Source organism: Dipodomys spectabilis, unplaced genomic scaffold (genome assembly GCF_019054845.1).
Source record: "Dipodomys spectabilis isolate Male_0828 unplaced genomic scaffold, ASM1905484v1 ptg000052l, whole genome shotgun sequence".
Lineage (NCBI taxonomy): Eukaryota > Metazoa > Chordata > Mammalia > Rodentia > Heteromyidae > Dipodomys > Dipodomys spectabilis.
In genome coordinates, this window is record NW_024870729.1 from 226,420 (window position 1) to 245,825 (window position 19,406).

Consider the following 19,406-nt stretch of genomic DNA (forward strand, 5'->3'; position numbering starts at 1 on the left):
CATAAGCAAAAAGCCGGAAGTGGCGCTGTGGCTCAAGTGGACCAAAACTGGACCAAAAAAAAAACAAAAACAAAAAAACAAAACAAAACCACCCCACTCAAACATTGGGAGGAAAGTAAAATGTGGAAATTTGCGTGTGGCTCTTACCCTAAAGAAAATCTGCGAGTTACAAAAATTTCCTTTTTTTTTTTTTGGTCAGTCGTGGGGCTTGCTCTCTGGGCCTGGGCGCTGTCCCTCAGCTCTTCAGCTCAAGGTGAGCGCTTTAGCACTTGAGCCTCAGCTCACTTCTGGTTTTCTGGTGGTTTATTGGAGATAAGAGTCTCATGGACTTTCCTGCCCGGGCTGGTTTTGAACTGCGATCCTTAGATCTCAGCCTCCTGAGTAGCTAGGATTACAGGTGAGCCACGGGCGCCCGGTTCCTTTTTGTTGTTGTTGTTGTAAAGGAAATATACAGAAGGCTTACAGTTACATAAAGTGATGAGTACATTTCTTGTCCAACGTTGTTACCCCCTCCCTCGTTTTTCTCCCAATTTCCTTCTCCTCAATTCCCCCACTCCCCAGGTTGCAGAGTTCATTTCCAACTTGGTGTCTTGTGAGTATTGCTCTTGCATTGGTTCACCCTTTGCCCTTTGTTTCCCCATTTTGTTATCCCTTTCCCTTCCTTTTTCATTGGCCTTTTCTCCAGTTTCCCGAGAAATAGATTCCTTGAACCTCTGCCCTATAATCTAGTTAGGAAATAATAAAAGTGTTTTTTTTTTTAATAATAAAGGGACTAAGGTCCTCCCCAAAAAGAAACCCTCGGGAGAGCTGGGCAGGCGCACTGCTCAGCCCCGATTGGGAAATGCTTTCAAATTTTTCACCTCCCTGAGGGCGTCTGTGGACAGAACTGTCGCTGTAGCTCCGTGGCAGCTCACCTGCTCACCTGCTGTCGGCTCAGCATCTTTTTTTGGGGGGGGGGGGGGTGTCGGTTGTGGGGCTTGAACTCTGGGCCTGGGCGCTGTCCCTGCGCTCTACCGCTTGAGCCATGGCGCCACTTACGGTTTTCTGGTGGTTTATGGAGCGAAGAGTTTCACGGACTTTCCTGCCGGGGCTGGCTCTGAGCCGTGATCCTCAGATCTCAGCCTCCGGAGTAGCTAGGGTTACAGGCGTGAGCCGCCGGCGCCCGGCTCCGTCGGCATCTTTTACTGACATTTTTAGGGCAGCCGCTAGTGAGTTCGGGAAAGTGGGGCCCGGCGCTTATCATCTGGTACCAGGCGGAAAGACGTGTCCTTTTCCTCGGTTGCCCGCGGCCATCTGCCTGCTTCGGTCATTTAGTTTGCGCCGCCAAGGAGGTTATGTGTACGTAGTCCTTGGCAGAGAAGGGTTCCCATCCTTCGCACGCAATGGCCGCGGCTTCGGGGATGAAGCTTTCCTCTGCCACGCGAGGTCCTTCTTGGATCTCCTCCCGTCCGTTCCCCCCCGGGAGCGGGGCGCCCCGGTGCCCGCCCCATCCCACCCTAACCCCGCGCTCCGCCGACCCTGGCCACAGCACGCTGGGGCCGCTCCCCTCTAGACCGGGGAGGTGTGGCTTCCTCTCGCTGAACCTCCCCGCAGCACTCGCGGGCCTCCAGACTCGAACCACCGCTCAGCAGCACGGCCAGGAACGCTGCGGAGCGCGCCCCCCCCCCCCCCACGCATGCCCGCGCCCCGGCGCCTGCCCGCAGGAGGTGCCACGTCTCGCGCGATCCTCGGCACTTCTCGCGACACTTCCCTCTGGCTCCCTCCTCGCCGTCCCGCTCGCCCCACCCGCGGCTGGCGCGCTGCGCTCGCGGCTCCCTCACCTTGACTCTGGTAAAACCTGGCCCGCTACTCGCCCGCTGGGAGCGCGGCGGAGCCCGGGGCTCGGGGCGAGCCCGGCGGGGCGCAGGCTCCGCCCCGCCTCGCCCCGCCCCGGCCGTGCCCGGGGAAAAGGCCATCGCGGGGACATGCCGTGCCCGCCCCGGCGAGGGCGGGGGAGCGTGAGCGGCGGGGGCGCCGCCAGGTGAGTCGCGGGGCGTGCGGGGCGGGAGGCGCGGCGGGGCGGCCAGACCCCGGAGGAGGAAGACGCGGACCCGAGCCGGGGGCGCGGAGCAGCTCGCCTCTGCTGCGGGGAAGGGGCCGAGGCTCCCGGCGTCGGCTGCACCTTAAGGCACCAAAAGGTTCTCGGGGCGGGAGCGTCCTGACCCCGAACTCCGGAGCCGTGGTGGTGATGGGGCCCTAGGGCGAGGCGCGAGGGACGGGCCTTAGGACCGGAGGGACTGTTGTGCCGTGCGGGGGGTGAGGGGCCGAAAGACCCGGGGGCGCCATCTGCGCGGGCTGGGCGCGCCTGTCTGCTTTCTCCCGTCGGGGAGGTCCCTGCAGACCTTGACGTCCGCCCGTGCAGGTCCTTAACGAATGGAGGCCGCGGGTGGAAACTCCTCAGCCGAGGCTTTTAAGTAAGGTCCCTTGTTGCTTTTCACCTGAGACGCTGGGGAGTGAGGCTTCGCGTGCACACGGTGGCCTCAAACAAGAGTTCGGGTTTTGAATTTGCATCTCTGTCTTTAAGCTCACGTTAAGGACCAATCAAAACGACTGTTTCTTAAATGTATGGTTGTATTGTCTGTATTTGGAGATTCCAGGAGTCGTGTAAATGTGTAATGATAAGGGATCCAGAGCCTAGAACTTATTAGGTGTTACCAGGACATAGTCTACCAACTTGGTTTAGTACTTTGCCTTCTAAGAGAATTGGGAGTCTAAGAAAAAGTGGTTGTTCTAATAGAACCAAATACTTTATTTTATGTAGCCCTCTTAAATTTCTCACAAATGGCCTCTTAAAATGACTTAGGTCTGTGTGTGTGTGAGAGAGAGAGCACGCGCACTATACACTTGTGAATAATTAGTGTCAATAAAGGGAAAATAATTTTCTTGATAGTTTTATCTTGTCTTTTAGAAAGCAAAATGTCATCAGTGGAAGCACACCAGGAACAGTTGTCCCAGTCAGATCCATCCCCATCACCAAACTCATGTAGTTCCTTTGAGCTGTTAGACATGGATGCTGGCAGTTTGTATGAACCAGTTTCTCCACATTGGTTTTATTGTAAGATAATAGATTCTAAAGAGACGTGGATTCCTTTCAACTCTGAGGATTCTCAGCAGCTGGAAGAGGCATATGGCTCCGGTAAGATGACAGTGATAACTTTGAAACCAAGGCGGTCTCTCCAAGTATAATGTAATAGCTATCCCTTATAGTTAGTACTGTTAAAAATAAACTTTACAGGAGAGTGATGGGGGATGAGGAAGTTGATTGGCACATACACATTCATAGAACTAGCACAATGAAATCCCCATTTATATAGCTAATATATACTAATAACTTCTTTAAAAATACATAGATTTTTTTCCTGTTGGGTGCCAGTGGGTCAGGTCTGTAATCCCAGCTACTCAGGATTCTGAGATCTTTGAAGCCATGCTGAGCAAGAAACTTCCTGAAACTTTTATCTTTGATTAACCATCAAAAAAGCCAAAATGGAACTGTGACTCAAATGGTAGAGTGTGCTAGTCTTGAGGAATAAAAGCTCAGAGACAGCATTAAGGCCCTGAGTTCAAGCTTCAGGACCTGCACAAAAGAAAAAAAAATAGTAGATTTTTCTTATTAAGTAATCTACCTTTCTTTCTTTCTTTCTTTCTCTTTCTTTCTTTCTTTCTTTCTTTTCTTTCTTTCTTTCTTTCTTTCTTTCTTTCTTTCTTTCTTTCTTTCTTTCTTTCTTTCTTTCTTTCTTTCTTTCTCTGTCTCTCTTTCTTTCTTTCTTTCTTTGTTGTTGTTGTGCTGGGGTTTAAACCTAGGATCTAGTTTAAACCTAGTGCTTGCTAGGCAAGCACTCTACCATGGAATTATATTCCCAGCCCTTGTTAAGTAGTTTTTTTTACAGCATTTTATACAAAGTTCCATATGAGTTACTCAGCTAATCTGTAATATTCAAGAATTTAGTTTGTATCTTGAAACAGTATCTGTCATATTCTCTTTTTACTCAATAATACAATAATAATTCAATATTCTAACTTAGTTTTTGTTTCTAAAGAATATATGTAGAGGGCTGGGAAGGTGGCTTAATGGTAGAGTGCTTGCCTTGCATGCATGAAGCCCTGGGTTCAATTCCTCAGCACCACATACGCAGAAAAAGCCAGAAGTGGTGCTGTGGCTCAAGTGGTAGAGCATTAGCCTTGAGCTGAAGAGCTGAGGGACAGCGCCCAGGACCAGAGTTCATGCCTCACAAACAACAGCAACAACAAAGAATATATGTAGAGTAGGGTATTATAGAAGAATGAACTCTCTTAACATACTAGTTTTTTTCTCACGCTCTTTTTTTTTGGGGGGGGGGTCCAGGTCATGGGGCTTGAACTCTGGGCCTAGGTGCTGTCCCTCAGCTGTTCAGCTCAAAGCTAGTGCTCTACCTCTTGAGCCACAGCACCACTTCTTGTTTTCTGAGTGTTTTATTGGAAATAAGAGTCTCACAGACTTTCCTGCTCTGGCTGGCTTTGAACCGCAATCCTCAGATCTCAGCCTCATGACTAGCTAGGATTACAGGTGTGAGCCCCGGTGCCCAGCCATTTTTTTTCTCTTATGAAACAAGAATACTATCTAATTATATTATGATGGTTGTTGTGAGTTTTCCTTTTGATCCCTCAAGCAAAAAATTCAGCGAAGTCATTTTATCTATTTTTAAGAAAAAGGACATTTCAGTGTTTCATTTTCTAAGGGAACAAAACTGTTTGGGTAGTTTTTTTTTTTGGGGGGGGGGAGTCCGGTAGTGGAGCCTGAACTCTGGGCCTGGGCACTGTCCCTCAGCTCTTCAGCTCAAGGCCAGCGCTCTACCACTTGAGCCACAGTGCCACTTCCAGCTTTTTTTTTCTTTTTGCTTTATGTGGTGCTGAGGAATTGAATCCACGGCCTCAGGCATGCAAGGTAAGCGCTCTACCACTGAGCCACCTTGCCAGCCCTGGATAGTATTTTTTTGTTATTCAAACCAAGAAGGGTTTTGATACTTGAAAAGTAGTAATCCAAATAGACTGAATTCCATTCATTTCATGTTTAGCCAAGTAGAAATATGTTACTTAGCATGTAATTTACAATGGTATTTTAGGAGATTTATTGTGAAGTATATAATTCTTTTCACTTTGCAATTCTTGATAGGAAAAGACTGTAATGGGAGAGTTGTCCCCACTGATGGGGGCAGGTACGATGTTCATCTGGGGGAGAGGATGCGGTATGCTGTGTACTGGGATGAACTGGCATCAGAAGTGAGGCGATGTACCTGGTTTTACAAGGGGGACAAAGACAATAAATATGTTCCCTACTCGGAGAACTTCAGCCAAGTATTAGAGGTATCCTTTGAGGGTTTTGTACTCATCATTTTCTATTTTTCCTTTAGTAATTTTTTCTTCCTTTTCTGACATATTTTGTGAAATTTCCAGAAAAAGTTTGGTTCCATTTATGTTCCACTTTATAGTACTACTTTTTGTAAATTAGTTTCAGCATAAAATAGTTTTAAATCTCAGATTTTAAGTTATTAGTAAACAAAATTTTTTCCATTATAGCAATTATTGATATTATTTAAACTATGACCACAGGATTAGTCATCTTGACTTTTATTATTCTGAAAACTAGTATTTACTTTGAGTAGAAAGGGCATTAATGTTATTGATAAATGCCACATTAACATTAATGTCACAATCACATTAATGTAACTGACATGTGGCTCAAGTGGTAGAGAGCCAACATTGAGCAGAAAAAGCCAAGGGGGGAAAAATGAGTGAAAATGTAAGTTTACAAGTTCAAGCTCCAATACTGGCACATACACAGGCGCCGGTGGCTCATGCCTATAATCCTTCCTGCTCATGAGGCTGAGATCAGAGGATCATGGTTCAAAGCCAGCCTGGGCAGGAAACTCCTTGAGACTCTTTTCTCCAATTAACCACCAGAAAACCTGAAGTGGTGCTGTGGCTCAAGTGGTAGAGCACTCGCCTTGAGCTGAAGAGCACAGGGACAGCGCCCAGGCCCAGAGTTCAAGCGCCACGACCCACCAAAAAAAAAAAAAAATTGACTACACAGTAAAATTGAGAATTTTTTTTCTTTATCTTATTGGCTTATTGTTAGTTTGTTTATTGCTGTAGAGTGTGACAGGCTGACTTGAATCCTGCTAATTTGGCTTCCTGAGTGCTGGTATTTATAAAGTGAATATATAGAATTTACAGAAGAATACCTTTATCTGTTGTTGTAACTTTAAAAGAATTTTAATGGGCTAGGAATGTAGCTCAACTCAGTGGAAGAGAGCTTGCTTAGTGAAAGGTCCTTTTATTCTTCCAGAGGAAAACAATTTATTTAATGTGTGTGTGTTTCTGAGTGTTAGTCCTGGGGCTTGAACTCTCAGCATGGGTACTGACTCTAAGATTTTGTGCTCAAGGTTAGCAATCTACCACTTGAGCCACATCTTCACTTTTGGCTCTTTGATGGTTAACTGAAGGAGATAAGAGTCTCATGGACTTTCCTACCTGGGTTGGCTTCAAAGTTTGATCTTTAGACTTCAGCCTTCTGAGTAGCTAGGATTACAGGTGTGAGCCACCAGTGCATGGCAGAAAGTGATATTCTTATGAGGACTCAATAATAGTATTCTTGTAATAAGTCTTAGTTTAATAATAAAAAAAGCTGTTAGAGAAATCTAATGAAATGTGATTTCTTTTAAGGAAACTTACATGCTTGCCGTAACCTTGGATGAATGGAAAAAGAAACTGGAGTCTCCCAACAGAGAAATTATTATATTACACAATCCAAAGGTAAAATGCATTAAAGCATTTCACTGATGTTGAGATTAAATATTGATTACTAAGGGAAACTTGTTTTCTTTCCATATGGTTCCTATACAGGATAACATTTAGTAAATTTTACTAATAGTAAATGCACCATAACTTAAAACTTAAGATTGCACTTAAAACTTGAGATTGGAGATATGGCTCAGTTGGTAGAACACTAGGCAATGAGCCAAAAGCATCATGTCCTGGACCAAAAAAAAAAACTGTTACCTTTATTTACTCCACTCAGCTCATACAATATAATTATGTTAAGGAAAGTCATGTCATTATATGTTGAGAAAATCACCAACACATGTGAGCGTGTCTTTCATGTTAGGTTTATTATCAAATGATCTATAGCTTGATATATTTTCAGAGTTCCCATTTCAAGCTGTAGGTGTTTCATATCGAATTCCAGTTGAGACTTGACTATATATTTTAAAAGTTGGATATCTGTAATGGACACTATATTGCTCTGATCTTTTCCATTAAAGCTCATGGTACATTACCAGCCAATTGCTGGATCTGATGAATGGGGTTCAACACCCACTGAGCAAGGTCGACCAAGAACAGTGAAGAGAGGGGTTGAAAACATCTCTGTTGACATCCATTGTGGTGAGGTTCTTTTTTTCTTCCAAAATGCTTTTTCTTCTGAAATACTTACAAGTATTTCATTCCTTAAATTCTGACTGCTTTTCTTTTTTCTTTTTTTTAGATTCCTCCTTCAAGGCTTAAAATGATCTTTAATAAGATGGGCTTATTGTGTGCTAAGATTACTGTCATTTCATCTACTAAGGTTTTTTTGTTTTTTGTCTGTTGTGGAGTTTGAACTCAGGGCCTACGTGCTGTCCCTGAGCTTCTTTGTGCTCAAGGCTAGTGCTCTACCACTTGAGCCATAGCACCACTTTGGTTTTTGAGTAGTTAGAGATAAAAGTCTCATGAGGACTTTTCTGCCCTGCTGGCTTAGAACCGTGATCCTCAGATCTCAGCCTTCTGAATAGCTAGAATTACAGGCATGAGCCTGGCAATATTATTTGTTTGTTTGTAACCCCAGCTGTTTTGGGAGGTGAAGCTAGGATGACCATGATTTGAGGCTAGCATAGAGGATAAGCGTTAGGGAAGACCACAACAAAGTATGGTTGCATACAACTGTAATTCTAGCTACTTGGGAAGCAAAAGGATGGAGGTTGAGGCCAGCTATGGAAAAAAAAGCTAAGGTATGGTAGTATGCTGTTCTAGGCAGGAGGCATGGTAGGAAGACTGTGGTTATTGTCCAAGGATGGCCTTGGTTAAAAAAAAGCAAGCCTCTATTAGAAAAACAGCTAAAGCTGCAAATTTTATTTTTTATTTTGACTAGAAATATAATACTGTAATACCTGGCCCTGAAGGTTTTCAACTAAAAGTTTCATTGGAACTTGATTATCCACTAGAGTCATATCATTGGTTTTGCACACAAATTTGATTAAAAAATGTCTTTTATCTTGCAAAAGAGATGATTTGTCTCTTGGGTAAATGTTTTTGACTTACTGTTATTGATTGGTGGGTTGATTTTTACATAGGATATTATTATGCCTTTGCCTGGACTGTTCTCCAGATACCTCCTGTCTTTGTCTCCTTAGTAACCAGTATTTCAGGTGTGTGTTGCCATGCTCAGATAATTTACTATAATTTACTATAATAAAAAAAAATGAGTTTAAAGCTTGGCATGGTAGTATACTGCTGTAATCCCAACACTCAGGAGAGTAAAGCAGGAGGATCTAATTCCAGAGTAGGCTATATCCAGATACCTAATGAATTCAAGGCTATTTTGAGGTACATAGTAAGACCATGTCTCTTAAATAAATCAACAGAAACAAAAATTACAGACTTTAAAATCATACTAGACATTATTAGGATAGTTGATAAAAATGGAATTAGTTAAAAATATATTATTGGGGCTGGGAAGGTGGCCTTGCATGCATGAGGCCCTAGGTTCAATTCCTCAGCTACACATAAGCAGAAAAAGCTGTAAGTAGTGCTGTGGCTCGAGTGGTAGAACTCTAGCCTTGAGCTGAAGAGCTGAGGGACAGCACCCAGACCTAGAGTTCAGGCCCCATGACAGAAAAAAAGAATTTTTATCTGCTGGGCTGGTGGCTCACGCCTGTAACCCTAGCTACTAAGGAGGCTGAGATCTGAGGATCATGGTTCAAAGCCAGCTGGAGCAGAAAAGTCCATGAGATTCTTATCTCCAATAAGCCACCAGAAAACTGGAAGTGGCGCTGTAGCTCAAGCGGTAGAGTACTGGCCGTGAGCTGAAGAGCTGAGGGACAGTGCCCATGCCCAGAGTTCAAACTGGGACAAAACGAACAAAAAAAACAAAAAAAATTATCATTGTTAAATTGCCTGGATTTGATAATTGTTCAGTGGTTATGTAAGAGGAGGAAATACATATATTAAAGGGCTAAAGAGGTAGGTTGTATGAAATCTGGTGACATACGTAACTTGCTTCCAAATGGTTCAGAGAAATAAATGTATGTGTGGATATATACATACATAAAGAAAATAATACAGCCACTATGGTAATTATTTAAGAGTTAAGTTTATAAACAGCACATGAGAGTTACTATATTACATCATCTAGTTTTCTATGTATGTAGTTATTTCATGATGAAAAGTTGTAAAAATTTTCACAACTTATTTTGATATAGAGAATAGAATCAATATACTTTTACTAAGTTTTTAATATAGGAATGTTTTTGTCTTTTATTCATTTGTCTTTTACCTTGCTTACTTATAGCTTGTTCATTGTGAATGTTCGTTCTTTGAATACTTGACTATATAGGATAATTTTTCTTTTTTACTTTTATTTACAGGGGAACCTTTACAAATAGATCACTTGGTTTTTGTAGTTCATGGAATTGGACCAGCTTGTGATCTCCGCTTTCGGAGCATTGTACAATGTGGTAAGTTTGCAAAGCATATAAAATTAGATCATTGAAGGGTCAGTATTAGTGCTCCTGTGAGCTGAGATAAAGCATCGCCTTTGGTCTGTTGTCTTAGCTGTGTAAGAAGATTTATAGAGCTAAAGACTAGTGACAAGGCAGTAAAGCCTCAGAGCTTAGACTTAAAGTGCTAGTAAATTCCTGAGCTAACAGTTTATATTCTTAGCCAGTAATTTTTGAGCGAACAAGCTCTTTAATACTTATACAATTTTCTCATGATGTAAAGTCCTATTTCTAACCATTTCTAATTTAAGGAGAACCATAACAATGATAGTGTTTAAATGAATAACAGAAGTTTTAATCATTTTTGTAATTCATACTGGGATAAGCTATTTGATGTTATAATTGGAAATTTTAAGGTATTAGTATAACTTGATTTTTTAAACGTAATACCCTCTAAATCTTGGTAGTGTTCAAAATCTGCCCCAGTTAGGGGTTTTATTCTACTGACTAATACTTCTAAGCACAAACTAGAATTATATACTTAAAGGTTAAGATCAATATGATGGAAATTTTGAACAACAGTGTAATTTTTTTAGCTTAAATTGTTGGTTAATGATTACTTTTAAAAATTAAAAAGTTAGTATAGGAACATGACTACAAAGTAAACTGATACATAATAGTGTTTGCTTTTTTATGCCAGTTCTGGGGCTTGAACTCATGACCTGGGTACTGTTTGTGAGCTTTTTACTCAAGGCTAGCACTCTTCTACTTGAGTCATACTTTCATTTCTGGCTTTTGGTGGTTAATTGGAGATAAGAGTCTCATGGAGGGGCTGGGAAGGCGGCTCAGGGGTAGAGTGCTTGCCTTGCATGCATGAGGCCCTGGGTTTGATTCCTCAGCACCACATAAGCAGAAAAAGCCGGAAGTGGCACTGTGGCTCAAGTGGTAGAACGCTAGCCTTGAGCTGAAGAGCTGAGGGACAGCACCCAGTCCCAGAGTTCAGGCCCCATAACCAACAACATCAACAAAAAAGAGTCTCATGGACTTTTCTACTTGGGCTGGCTTGAACTGCAGTCCTCAGATCTCAGCCTTCTGAGTAGCTAGGATTACAGGTGTGAGCCAGCTGGCTTTTTTTTTTTTTTTAAACTTGAAACAATTACCATGACATAGAAGTTTTGATATTAGTATTTCATTTGTTGAAATGTTATATGGTGAAAGCAACTTTTATACTAAAGAAATACCTTTTCCTGTATGTAGTCTTAATTTTTCTTGAATATTACTTTATTGTTTGTCACTTTGAATATGTGATTTAAGCAGATGTAATTAGGCAATATATTATTATGTGATTTGCTGCATCCTAATGCATCAGTTAATTTTTTTTTTTCTAGTTAATGATTTTCGCAGTGTTTCCTTGAACTTGCTACAGACACATTTTAAGAAAGCCCAAGAAAATCAGCAGATTGGAAGAATAGAATTTCTTCCAGTCAACTGGCACAGTCCTTTACATTCTACTGGTGTGGATGTGTGAGTAATATCTTGTACCCTCAAATTATGCCTTTGTACCCTGTGATTATAATTGTTTTCTGTTTATTAGGTTTTTTTAAGGATATTTTTGTTATCACTGTATATTTAAAAAATATTTGCTCAAACAGGAAAAAAGGAAAAAATACCTCTCAGAATTAAATTAGTATTAATAATTTGAAATATAATTGATACAATAGAATTTGGTTTAAGCAGTTAGCATTGTTGTCCTTCTTCCAGACATAAGTTCTGTTTGCCTTTGACACCTGGAATTCTTACCTTTTTCTGATTTTAAAAGTTCTGCATTGGGCTGGGAAGGTGGCTCAGTGGTAGAGCGCTTGCCTTGCATGCCAGAGGCCCTGGGTTCTATTCCTCAGCACCACATAAGCAAAAAAGAAAAAAAAAAGCCGGAAGTGGCGCTGTGGCTCAAGGGGTAGAGCGCTAGCCTTGAGCTGAAGAGCTGAGGGACAGCGCCCAGGCCCAGAGTTCAAGTCCCACAACCGGACCCAAAAAAAAAAAAAAAGTTCTGCATTGCCTTTACAACTTGGGCAGGGGTGGGGGGAAGGAGGGAGGCGATGAGGAGGTAGGGAGGGAAGGCATGCTGGGGGAAAAACAAAGGAGGTAACAATGCTCAATAGGAAATGTAGTCATTACCTTACTCATGTATCTGTAGCCCCTCTGTACAGTACTTTTACAATAAAAAGCATATAAAAAATTTCTGCATTGAAGTCAGGTGCTGGGGCTCGCATTTGTAATCCTAGCTACTCAGGAGTCTGAGATCTGGGGATATCAGTTCAAAGCTAGCCTGGACAGAAATGTCTGAAAGCCTTCATTTCATTAACCAACAAAAATGACCGACTGAAGGAATGGCTCAAGTGGTAGAGTTCCAGCTGTGAGTGAAAAAGCTGAGTGTGAGGCCCTGAATTCAAGCCCCAGTGTACACACACACACACACACACACACACACATCCATATTGTCATTATCAGACTTAATTTTTTTTTTTCCATTTGTGCTGTGGATTGGACTCAGGACCTCTCGTTCTGCTTTCTTGTTCACAGTTGAGGTTCTACTGCTTGAGCCATACCTCTAGTTCTCGTTTTTTTTTTTTTTTTAGTTCTCGTTTTTTGTTAGTTAGTTGCAGATAAGAGTCTCTTAGATTGGTGTGCCTGGCTGGCTTTGAACCTTGATCCCCAGATTTCAGGCTCCAGAGTAGGTAAGATTATGGGCCTGAGCCACTGGCACTAGTGCCTGGCTCTTTTTGGCATTTTTGAATCATGGTCTCTGAATGTAGACTATTTTGGTCTCAAATTTAAGATCCTGTCTTGGTTTCCCAAGTTTCCTAAAAATATTCTTATATCATCAGATATCCAATCAGTGTTAAAATGTCCAATTGTCGAATAAAATATATGGCACGCATATATATACATATGCATATTTTAAACTGGGATCCAATTCCTGGGATTTTTCTCCCATATTTCTCTTCTTGTGTTTGTTTTTGCTTTTTGCTGGTCCTGGGGCTTGAATGGGCGCTGTCCTGGTGCTTCTTTGTGCTTAAAGCCACTTTGGGCTTTTTCTGAGTAGTTTATTATAGATAAGAGTCTACTGACTTTTCTGCCCTGGCTGGTTTTGAACTGCAATGCTCAGATCTCAGCCTCTTGAATAGCTAGGATTACAGGCATAAGCCACCAGCACCCAGCTCCCCATATTTTCTTGCAATTTATACTTGAAAAAGCTATGTTGTCTAGTGAGTATTAGTTGAGCCTCACTCCAGTCCTGTCTTCTGTTTTTCCTATATGTTGATCATCTCTTCTATTATTAAATAGCTGAGTCTAAGCTGAGACACCAAACTACATAATAATTTAAATTGGCTGTAGAATGTATTTAGGTTTTCCTGCTTATAATATATTTCTTTTTTCAGAGACCTGCAGCGGATAACCCTACCCAGCATTAACCGCCTCAGGCATTTCACCAATGACACTATTCTGGATGTCTTCTTCTACAATAGCCCCACCTACTGTCAGACTATTGTGGACACAGTAGCTTCTGAGATGAACCGAATATACACACTTTTTCTGCAGCGGAATCCTAACTTCAAAGGGGGTGTCTCTATTGCTGGTCATAGTTTAGGTAACACTTGAATTCTCTGTAACCAGAGAGAAATATCACTTGAAAGGACACTGGCTTTGAAACACGATGTCTTCTATGAGTTTTCTAGATTTACAGATCTAGAAATGGTCTGTGCTGAAGAATTTGGAAGGCATTAGAAGGGTGGTGGTAAATTGAAAAGATACTTTTTTATTGGCTTATGACTTTTTCTTGTATAAAAGGCAATCATTTTGCTGGGTGCTGGTGGCTCACGCCTGTAATCCTAGCTACTCAAGAGACTCAGATCCGATCACGTTCAAAGCCAGCACAGGCAGGAAAGTCCCATCAGACTTTTATCTCCAAATAACCATCAGAAAACCAGAAGTAGCACTGTGGCTCAAGTGGTAGTGTTGGCCTTGAGCTGAAGAGCTCATGGACAGCACCCAGACCCAGAGTTGAAGCCCCACAACTGACAAAAAAAAAAAGAATAAGACAGTTATTTAATGCTAATGCTCAGAAGTTGTTCCTTTCTTCTATTTTACTTGTAGGTTCACTTATATTGTTTGATATCCTAACAAATCAGAAAGATTCTTTGGAGGATATTGACAATAAAAAGGTAATTTAGCCGTTTAGATAGATTCTCTTATAGTATTTCATGGTAAAAATTTTAGATGAATGTTTTTGGCTGAAGTTAGACTCATATCATGATGTTAATTTTACACTTATTTTAACTAATTATTTTACATTCATTTTAACTTTATTTGTCTGACTTTTAACTTTTCTTGACTGATAGAAGCAGGATAGTAATCAGCTTCTACAGATAAGTGTGATATTATAACCTAGCCATAGCTAGTATCTTATTTCCTTCCATAAATAAAGCACTATTGACACATTAATAGAATTGTAGAATCATTAAGCTAATTGGAGTTTGCATGTAAGGAAATGAAGAAAGAATTGGATGATTTACAGAAATTCTGTTTGAAAGCAAAGGGAGGGGGTTTGATGTTTAAACATGTATCTTTTTCTTTTTTTGGTGATACTGGTGTTTGAACTTGGGTTTTGTGTTCTACCAGTTGAGCTATACCTCCAACCTATCTTTTTTTTTTTTGGTGGGTCATGGGGCTTGTATTCAGGGCATGGGTGCTGTCCCTCCTGAGCTTTTTCACTCAAGGCTAGCAGCTGCCACAGTGCCACTTCGAGTTTTCTGGCAGTTACTTGGAGATAAGAATCTCACAGACTTTCTTGCCCAAGCTGGCTTCGAACTGCCATCCTCAGATCTTAGCCTCCTGAGTAGCTAGGATCTGAGCCACTGGCACCTGGCTTACCCTAAACATATCTTTATAAAACAAAGTCCTATGAACATATATCACTGATAGTATTAATTTGTAACTTAGCAAATATGACACTTTTTTTTTTTTTTTTTTTTATTGTAAAGCTACTATACAGAGGGTCACAGTTACATGAGTGAGGTTATGAGTACACTTCCTCTTGAACATTGTTACCCCCTCCATTGTTTTCCCCCTACCATCCCCTCCCTCCCTCCCTTCCCCGAGGTTCTTTTTTTTTTTTTTTTTTTTTGATTGTGATTAAATGATTACATAATTTCAAAGTCACAAGTTCATTCTAACTTCCCTGGAGCAAATTGTCTACCACAGTCTGTAATATATAACAGTGTTCACATGTTATATACCATATTTGTGATCAGCAGCATGAGGATATTTAGTAGTGGTTCAACCAGATGAGCGGGAGTTCTTTGTTTCTTTTTTTTTTTTTTTTTTTTTTTTTCTGGTTATTCAAAGCATTTTGTTTTTTTTTTTTTTTTTTTTTTTTTTTTTTTTATTGTAAAGCTACTATACAGAGGGTCACAGTTACATGAGTGAGGTTATGAGTACACTTCCTCTTGAACATTGTTACCCCCTCCATTGTTTTCCCCCTACCATCCCCTCCCTCCCTCCCTTCCCCGAGGTTCTTTTTTTTTTTTTTTTTTTTTGATTGTGATTAAATGATTACATAATTTCAAAGTCACAAGTTCATTCTAACTTCCCTGGAGCAAATTGTCTACCACAGTCTGTAATATATAACAGTGTTCACATGTTATATACCATATTTGTGATCAGCAGCATGAGGATATTTAGTAGTGGTTCAACCAGATGAGCGGGAGTTCTTTGTTTCTTAAGTCCTGTTAGTTTTGTCGTATCACTAACCTTTTGGATTTAGCATCCACTTATGAGGGAGACCATGTACCGTTTGTCTCTTCGTTCTTGGCTTACCTCGCTCAACATGATTCCTTCTAGCTCCATCCATTTCCCTGCAAATGCCATTATTTTGTCATTTCTAATGGCTGCATAATATTCCATTGTGTATAGATACCACAATTTTTGGATCCATTCATCTGTGGTGGGGCACCTAGGTTGTTTCCATATCCTAGCTATTGCGAACAGTGCTGCAATAAACATGGAGGTGCACGTGTCCTTGTATATTGGTTCCTGTTGTTCAGGGTAGATGCCTAGAAGTGGTATGACTGGGTCGTAAGGGAGGTCAATCTTTAGCTTTCTAAGGACCCTCCAGACTGCTTTCCAAAGTGGTTGTATAAGTGTACATTCCCACCAGCAGTGTAATAGGGTTCCTCTTTCTCCACATCCCCTCCAGCATTTGTCGTTGGCTGATTTGTGGATGTGGGACATTCTGACTGGGGTAAGGTGGTATCTCAGGGTTGTCTTTATTTGCATTTCCTTCACCACCAGGGATGATGAACATTTCCTCATGTGTTTCTTTGCCATTTTTATTTCTTCATTTGAGAAGTCCCTCTTTAGTTCCCTTGCCCATTTAGTAATTGGTTTGTTAGGTTTGGGAGGGATTAGTTTCTTGAGTTCCCTGTATATACAGGATGTTAACCCCTTGTCTGATATATTGCTGGTAAATATTTTTTCCCAATTAGTTGGTTGTCTTTCTAGCTTAGTTGCGATAGATTTAGCTGTGCAGAAGCTTTTTATTTTAAGGTAGTCCCATTTGTCGAGTCTCTCTCCAACTTGTTGTGACCCTGGGACTCTGTTCAGGAAGTTCCTTCCTGTGCCTATTAGTTCAAGTGTCTCTCCTACTCTGTCCTGCAGTAGTTTCAGAGATTCAGGTTTAATGTTAAGGTCTTTAATCCATTTTGAGTTGATGTTGGTGCATGGTGATAGGCTGGGGTCCACTTTTAGTTTTCTGCATGTGGCTGCCCAGTTTTCCCAGCACCAGCGGTTGAAGAGGCTGTGTTTCTTCCATTGTATGTCTTTGGCTCCTTTGTCGAATATCAGCTGGCTGTAGGCCTGTGGATTTATATCTGGATCTTCTATTCTGTTCCATTGGTCTTCGGGTCTGTTTTTGTGCCAGTACCATGCTGTCTTTGTGATTATAGCTCTGTAGTAGAGTTTGAAGTTCGGCATGGATAGCCCTCCCATATTGTCTTTATCCCCTAGAATTGTTTTGGCTATTCTAGGTCTTTTGTTGTTCCATATAAATTTTTGGACTGTTTTCTGTATTTCAGTGATGTACGTCATTGGGATTTTAATAGGAATTGCATTGAATTTGTATATTAATTTTGGAAGTATCACCATCTTTACTATATTAAGTCGGCCTATCCAGGAGCATGGGAGGTCTTTCCATTTCCTAGTGTCTTCTGCAATTTCTTTCTTTAACTTTTTATAGTTCTCATTAAATAGTTCTTTTACATCTTTGGTTAGGTTAATTCCTAAATATTTTATTTTTTGGGAGGTTATTGTGAATGGGGTTGCTCCCTTTATTTCCCTCTCTTCCTGTGCGTTATCAGTGTATAGGAAGGCAACTGATTTTTGTGGGTTTATTTTGTATCCTGCTATTTTGCCGAAGTGACTTATGATTTCTAAAAGTTTGGGGATGGAGTTTTTGGGATCGTGGAGGTATAGTATCATGTCGTCTGCAAAAAGGGATAGTTTCACTTCTTCTTTCCCTATGCGGATCCCTTTAATGTCTTTTTCTTGCCTTATTGCCCTGGCTAAGGGTTCTAGGACTATGTTGAAGAGGAGTGGAGACAGTGGACATCCTTGCCTTGTTCCTGTTTTTAGGAGGATTGGTTGTAGCTTTTCCCCATTAAGTATAATATTGGCTATTGGTCTGTCATAAATGGCTTTTATTGTTTTTAGAAATGTTCCTTCTATTCCTATTTTCTCCAGAGCTTTTAGCATGAATGAATGTTGAATTTTATCAAAGGCCTTTTCTGCATCTGTGGCGATAATCATGTGATTCTTGACCTTGGCTCTGTTGATATGCTGGATTACATTTATTGACTTACGTATGTTAAACCATCCCTGTGTCTCTGGGATGAAGCCTACCTGATCATAGTGTATTATTTTTTTTATGTGTTTCTGGATTCTGTTAGCTAGAATCTTGTTAAGGATCTTTGCATCTGTGTTCATCAAGGAGATTGGCCTGTAATTCTCCTTTTTGGTTGGGTCTTTGCCTGGTTTGGGGATGAGTGTGATATTGGCTTCGTAGAATGAGTTTGGGATAGCTCCCTCCTTCTCTGTTTCTCTGAAGAGCTTGAGGAGTATGGGTATTAGTTCTTCTTTAAAGGTCTTATAGAATTCTGCTGTGAATCCATCTGGTCCTGGGCTTTTTTTTGTTGGAAGACTTTTGATAGCTTCCTGTATCTCATTATAGGATATTGGCTTATTTAATTGGTTAACTTCTTCTTTGCTCAGTTTGGGTAACTTGTATTTCTCTAAAAATGCATCCATTTCCGCCAGATTTTCTTCCTTTAGAGAGTATAGCTTTTGAAAGTAGTCTGTTAGAATTGTTTGGATATCTTGGGTACGTGTTGTGATGTTTCCCGTGGCATCCCTAATCCTATTAATATGGGTTTCCTCTCTTCTTTTTTTAATTAATCTTGCCAACGGGCCATCAATTTTGTTTATTTTTTCAAAGAACCAGCTTTTTGTTTGGTTTATTTTGGTTATGGTTTTCTGATTTTCTAATTGGTTAATCTCTGCTCTCAATTTGGTTATCTGGCTTCGTCTAGTAGCTTTAGGTCCCATTTTTTCTTGTTTTTCTAGCTGTTTTAGTTGCAACATGAGATTATTTACTTGGTCTGTCTCCATTCTCTTGATGTGGGCACTGAGGGCAATAAATTTGCCCCTCAGGACTGCTTTTGCTGTGTCCCACAAGTTTCTTTGTGAGGTGTTTTCATTTTCATTGAGTTCTAGGAAATGCTTTATTTCTTCTCTGATCTCTTCTGTTACCCAGGCCTTGTTAAGGAGTGTGCTGTTCAATTTCCATGTATTAGAGAAATTTCTGCGGTATGCTTTGTTATTGAGAGCTAGCTTGATTCCACTGTGGTCAGATAGGATACAGGGGATTATGTCGATCCCTTTGTATTTGCTTAAGTTCCTTGAATGAACTATGATATGGTCTATTTTGGAGAAAGTTCCATGAGCTGCTGAGAAGAATGTGTACTGTGTTGTTTTAGGGTGAAATACTCGGTAGATGTCAGTTAATTCCGCTTGAAGTATGGCCTCACTTAATTCGGTAGCTTCTTTGCCAATCCTCTGGTTGGTAGACCTGTCCTTTGGTGAGAGTGGCGTGTTAAAGTCTCCTAGTATTATCGTATTGGGATCTATTTTATTCTGTAAGTTTGAGAGCATTTGTTTAACATATCTGGGTGCACCGATATTTGGGGCATATAAGTTGATGATGGTTATATCCTCCTCTTGGATTGTTCCCTTTATTAATATGTAATGTCCGTCCTTGTCTTTCTGTACTGATTTTAATGAAAAGTTTATTTTGTCAGATATCAGGATAGCTACACCTGCTTTCTTATTGGGGGAATTTGATTGGTAGATCCTTTTCCACCCCTTCACTCTGAGTTTGTTTGTATGTTTGGCTGAGAGGTGGGTCTCCTGAAGGCAACAGATGGATGGGTCTTGTTTTCTGATCCAGTCCTCAGTTCGTTTTCTTTTAATTGGCGAATTCAGCCCATTTATATTAAGAGAAAGTATAGAGAGATGCATTGTTGTCCC

General features: G+C 41.0%; 1 protein-coding gene across 3 annotated transcripts in view; it reads left to right on the forward strand.

Annotated features, from left to right (window-relative positions):
- The first annotated feature begins 1,942 nt into the window (after nt 1-1,942).
- The window catches only part of Ddhd2 (DDHD domain containing 2), a 33,631-nt gene continuing 16,167 nt past the window's right edge, over nt 1,943-19,406 (forward strand). For 2 of the 3 annotated variants that reach the window (XM_042679415.1, XM_042679417.1), the window contains exons 1-9: nt 1,943-2,020; nt 2,948-3,175; nt 5,189-5,379; nt 6,739-6,828; nt 7,338-7,458; nt 9,696-9,785; nt 11,156-11,291; nt 13,208-13,416; nt 13,923-13,990. In XM_042679415.1, the coding sequence (XP_042535349.1) occupies nt 2,956-3,175; nt 5,189-5,379; nt 6,739-6,828; nt 7,338-7,458; nt 9,696-9,785; nt 11,156-11,291; nt 13,208-13,416; nt 13,923-13,990 (1,125 nt within the window). In that variant the 5' untranslated portion in view covers nt 1,943-2,020; nt 2,948-2,955. Of the gene's footprint in view, nt 2,021-2,929; nt 3,176-5,188; nt 5,380-6,738; nt 6,829-7,337; nt 7,459-9,695; nt 9,786-11,155; nt 11,292-13,207; nt 13,417-13,922; nt 13,991-19,406 lie in introns of those variants that run through there. The other variant, XM_042679416.1, reaches the window with a different exon arrangement.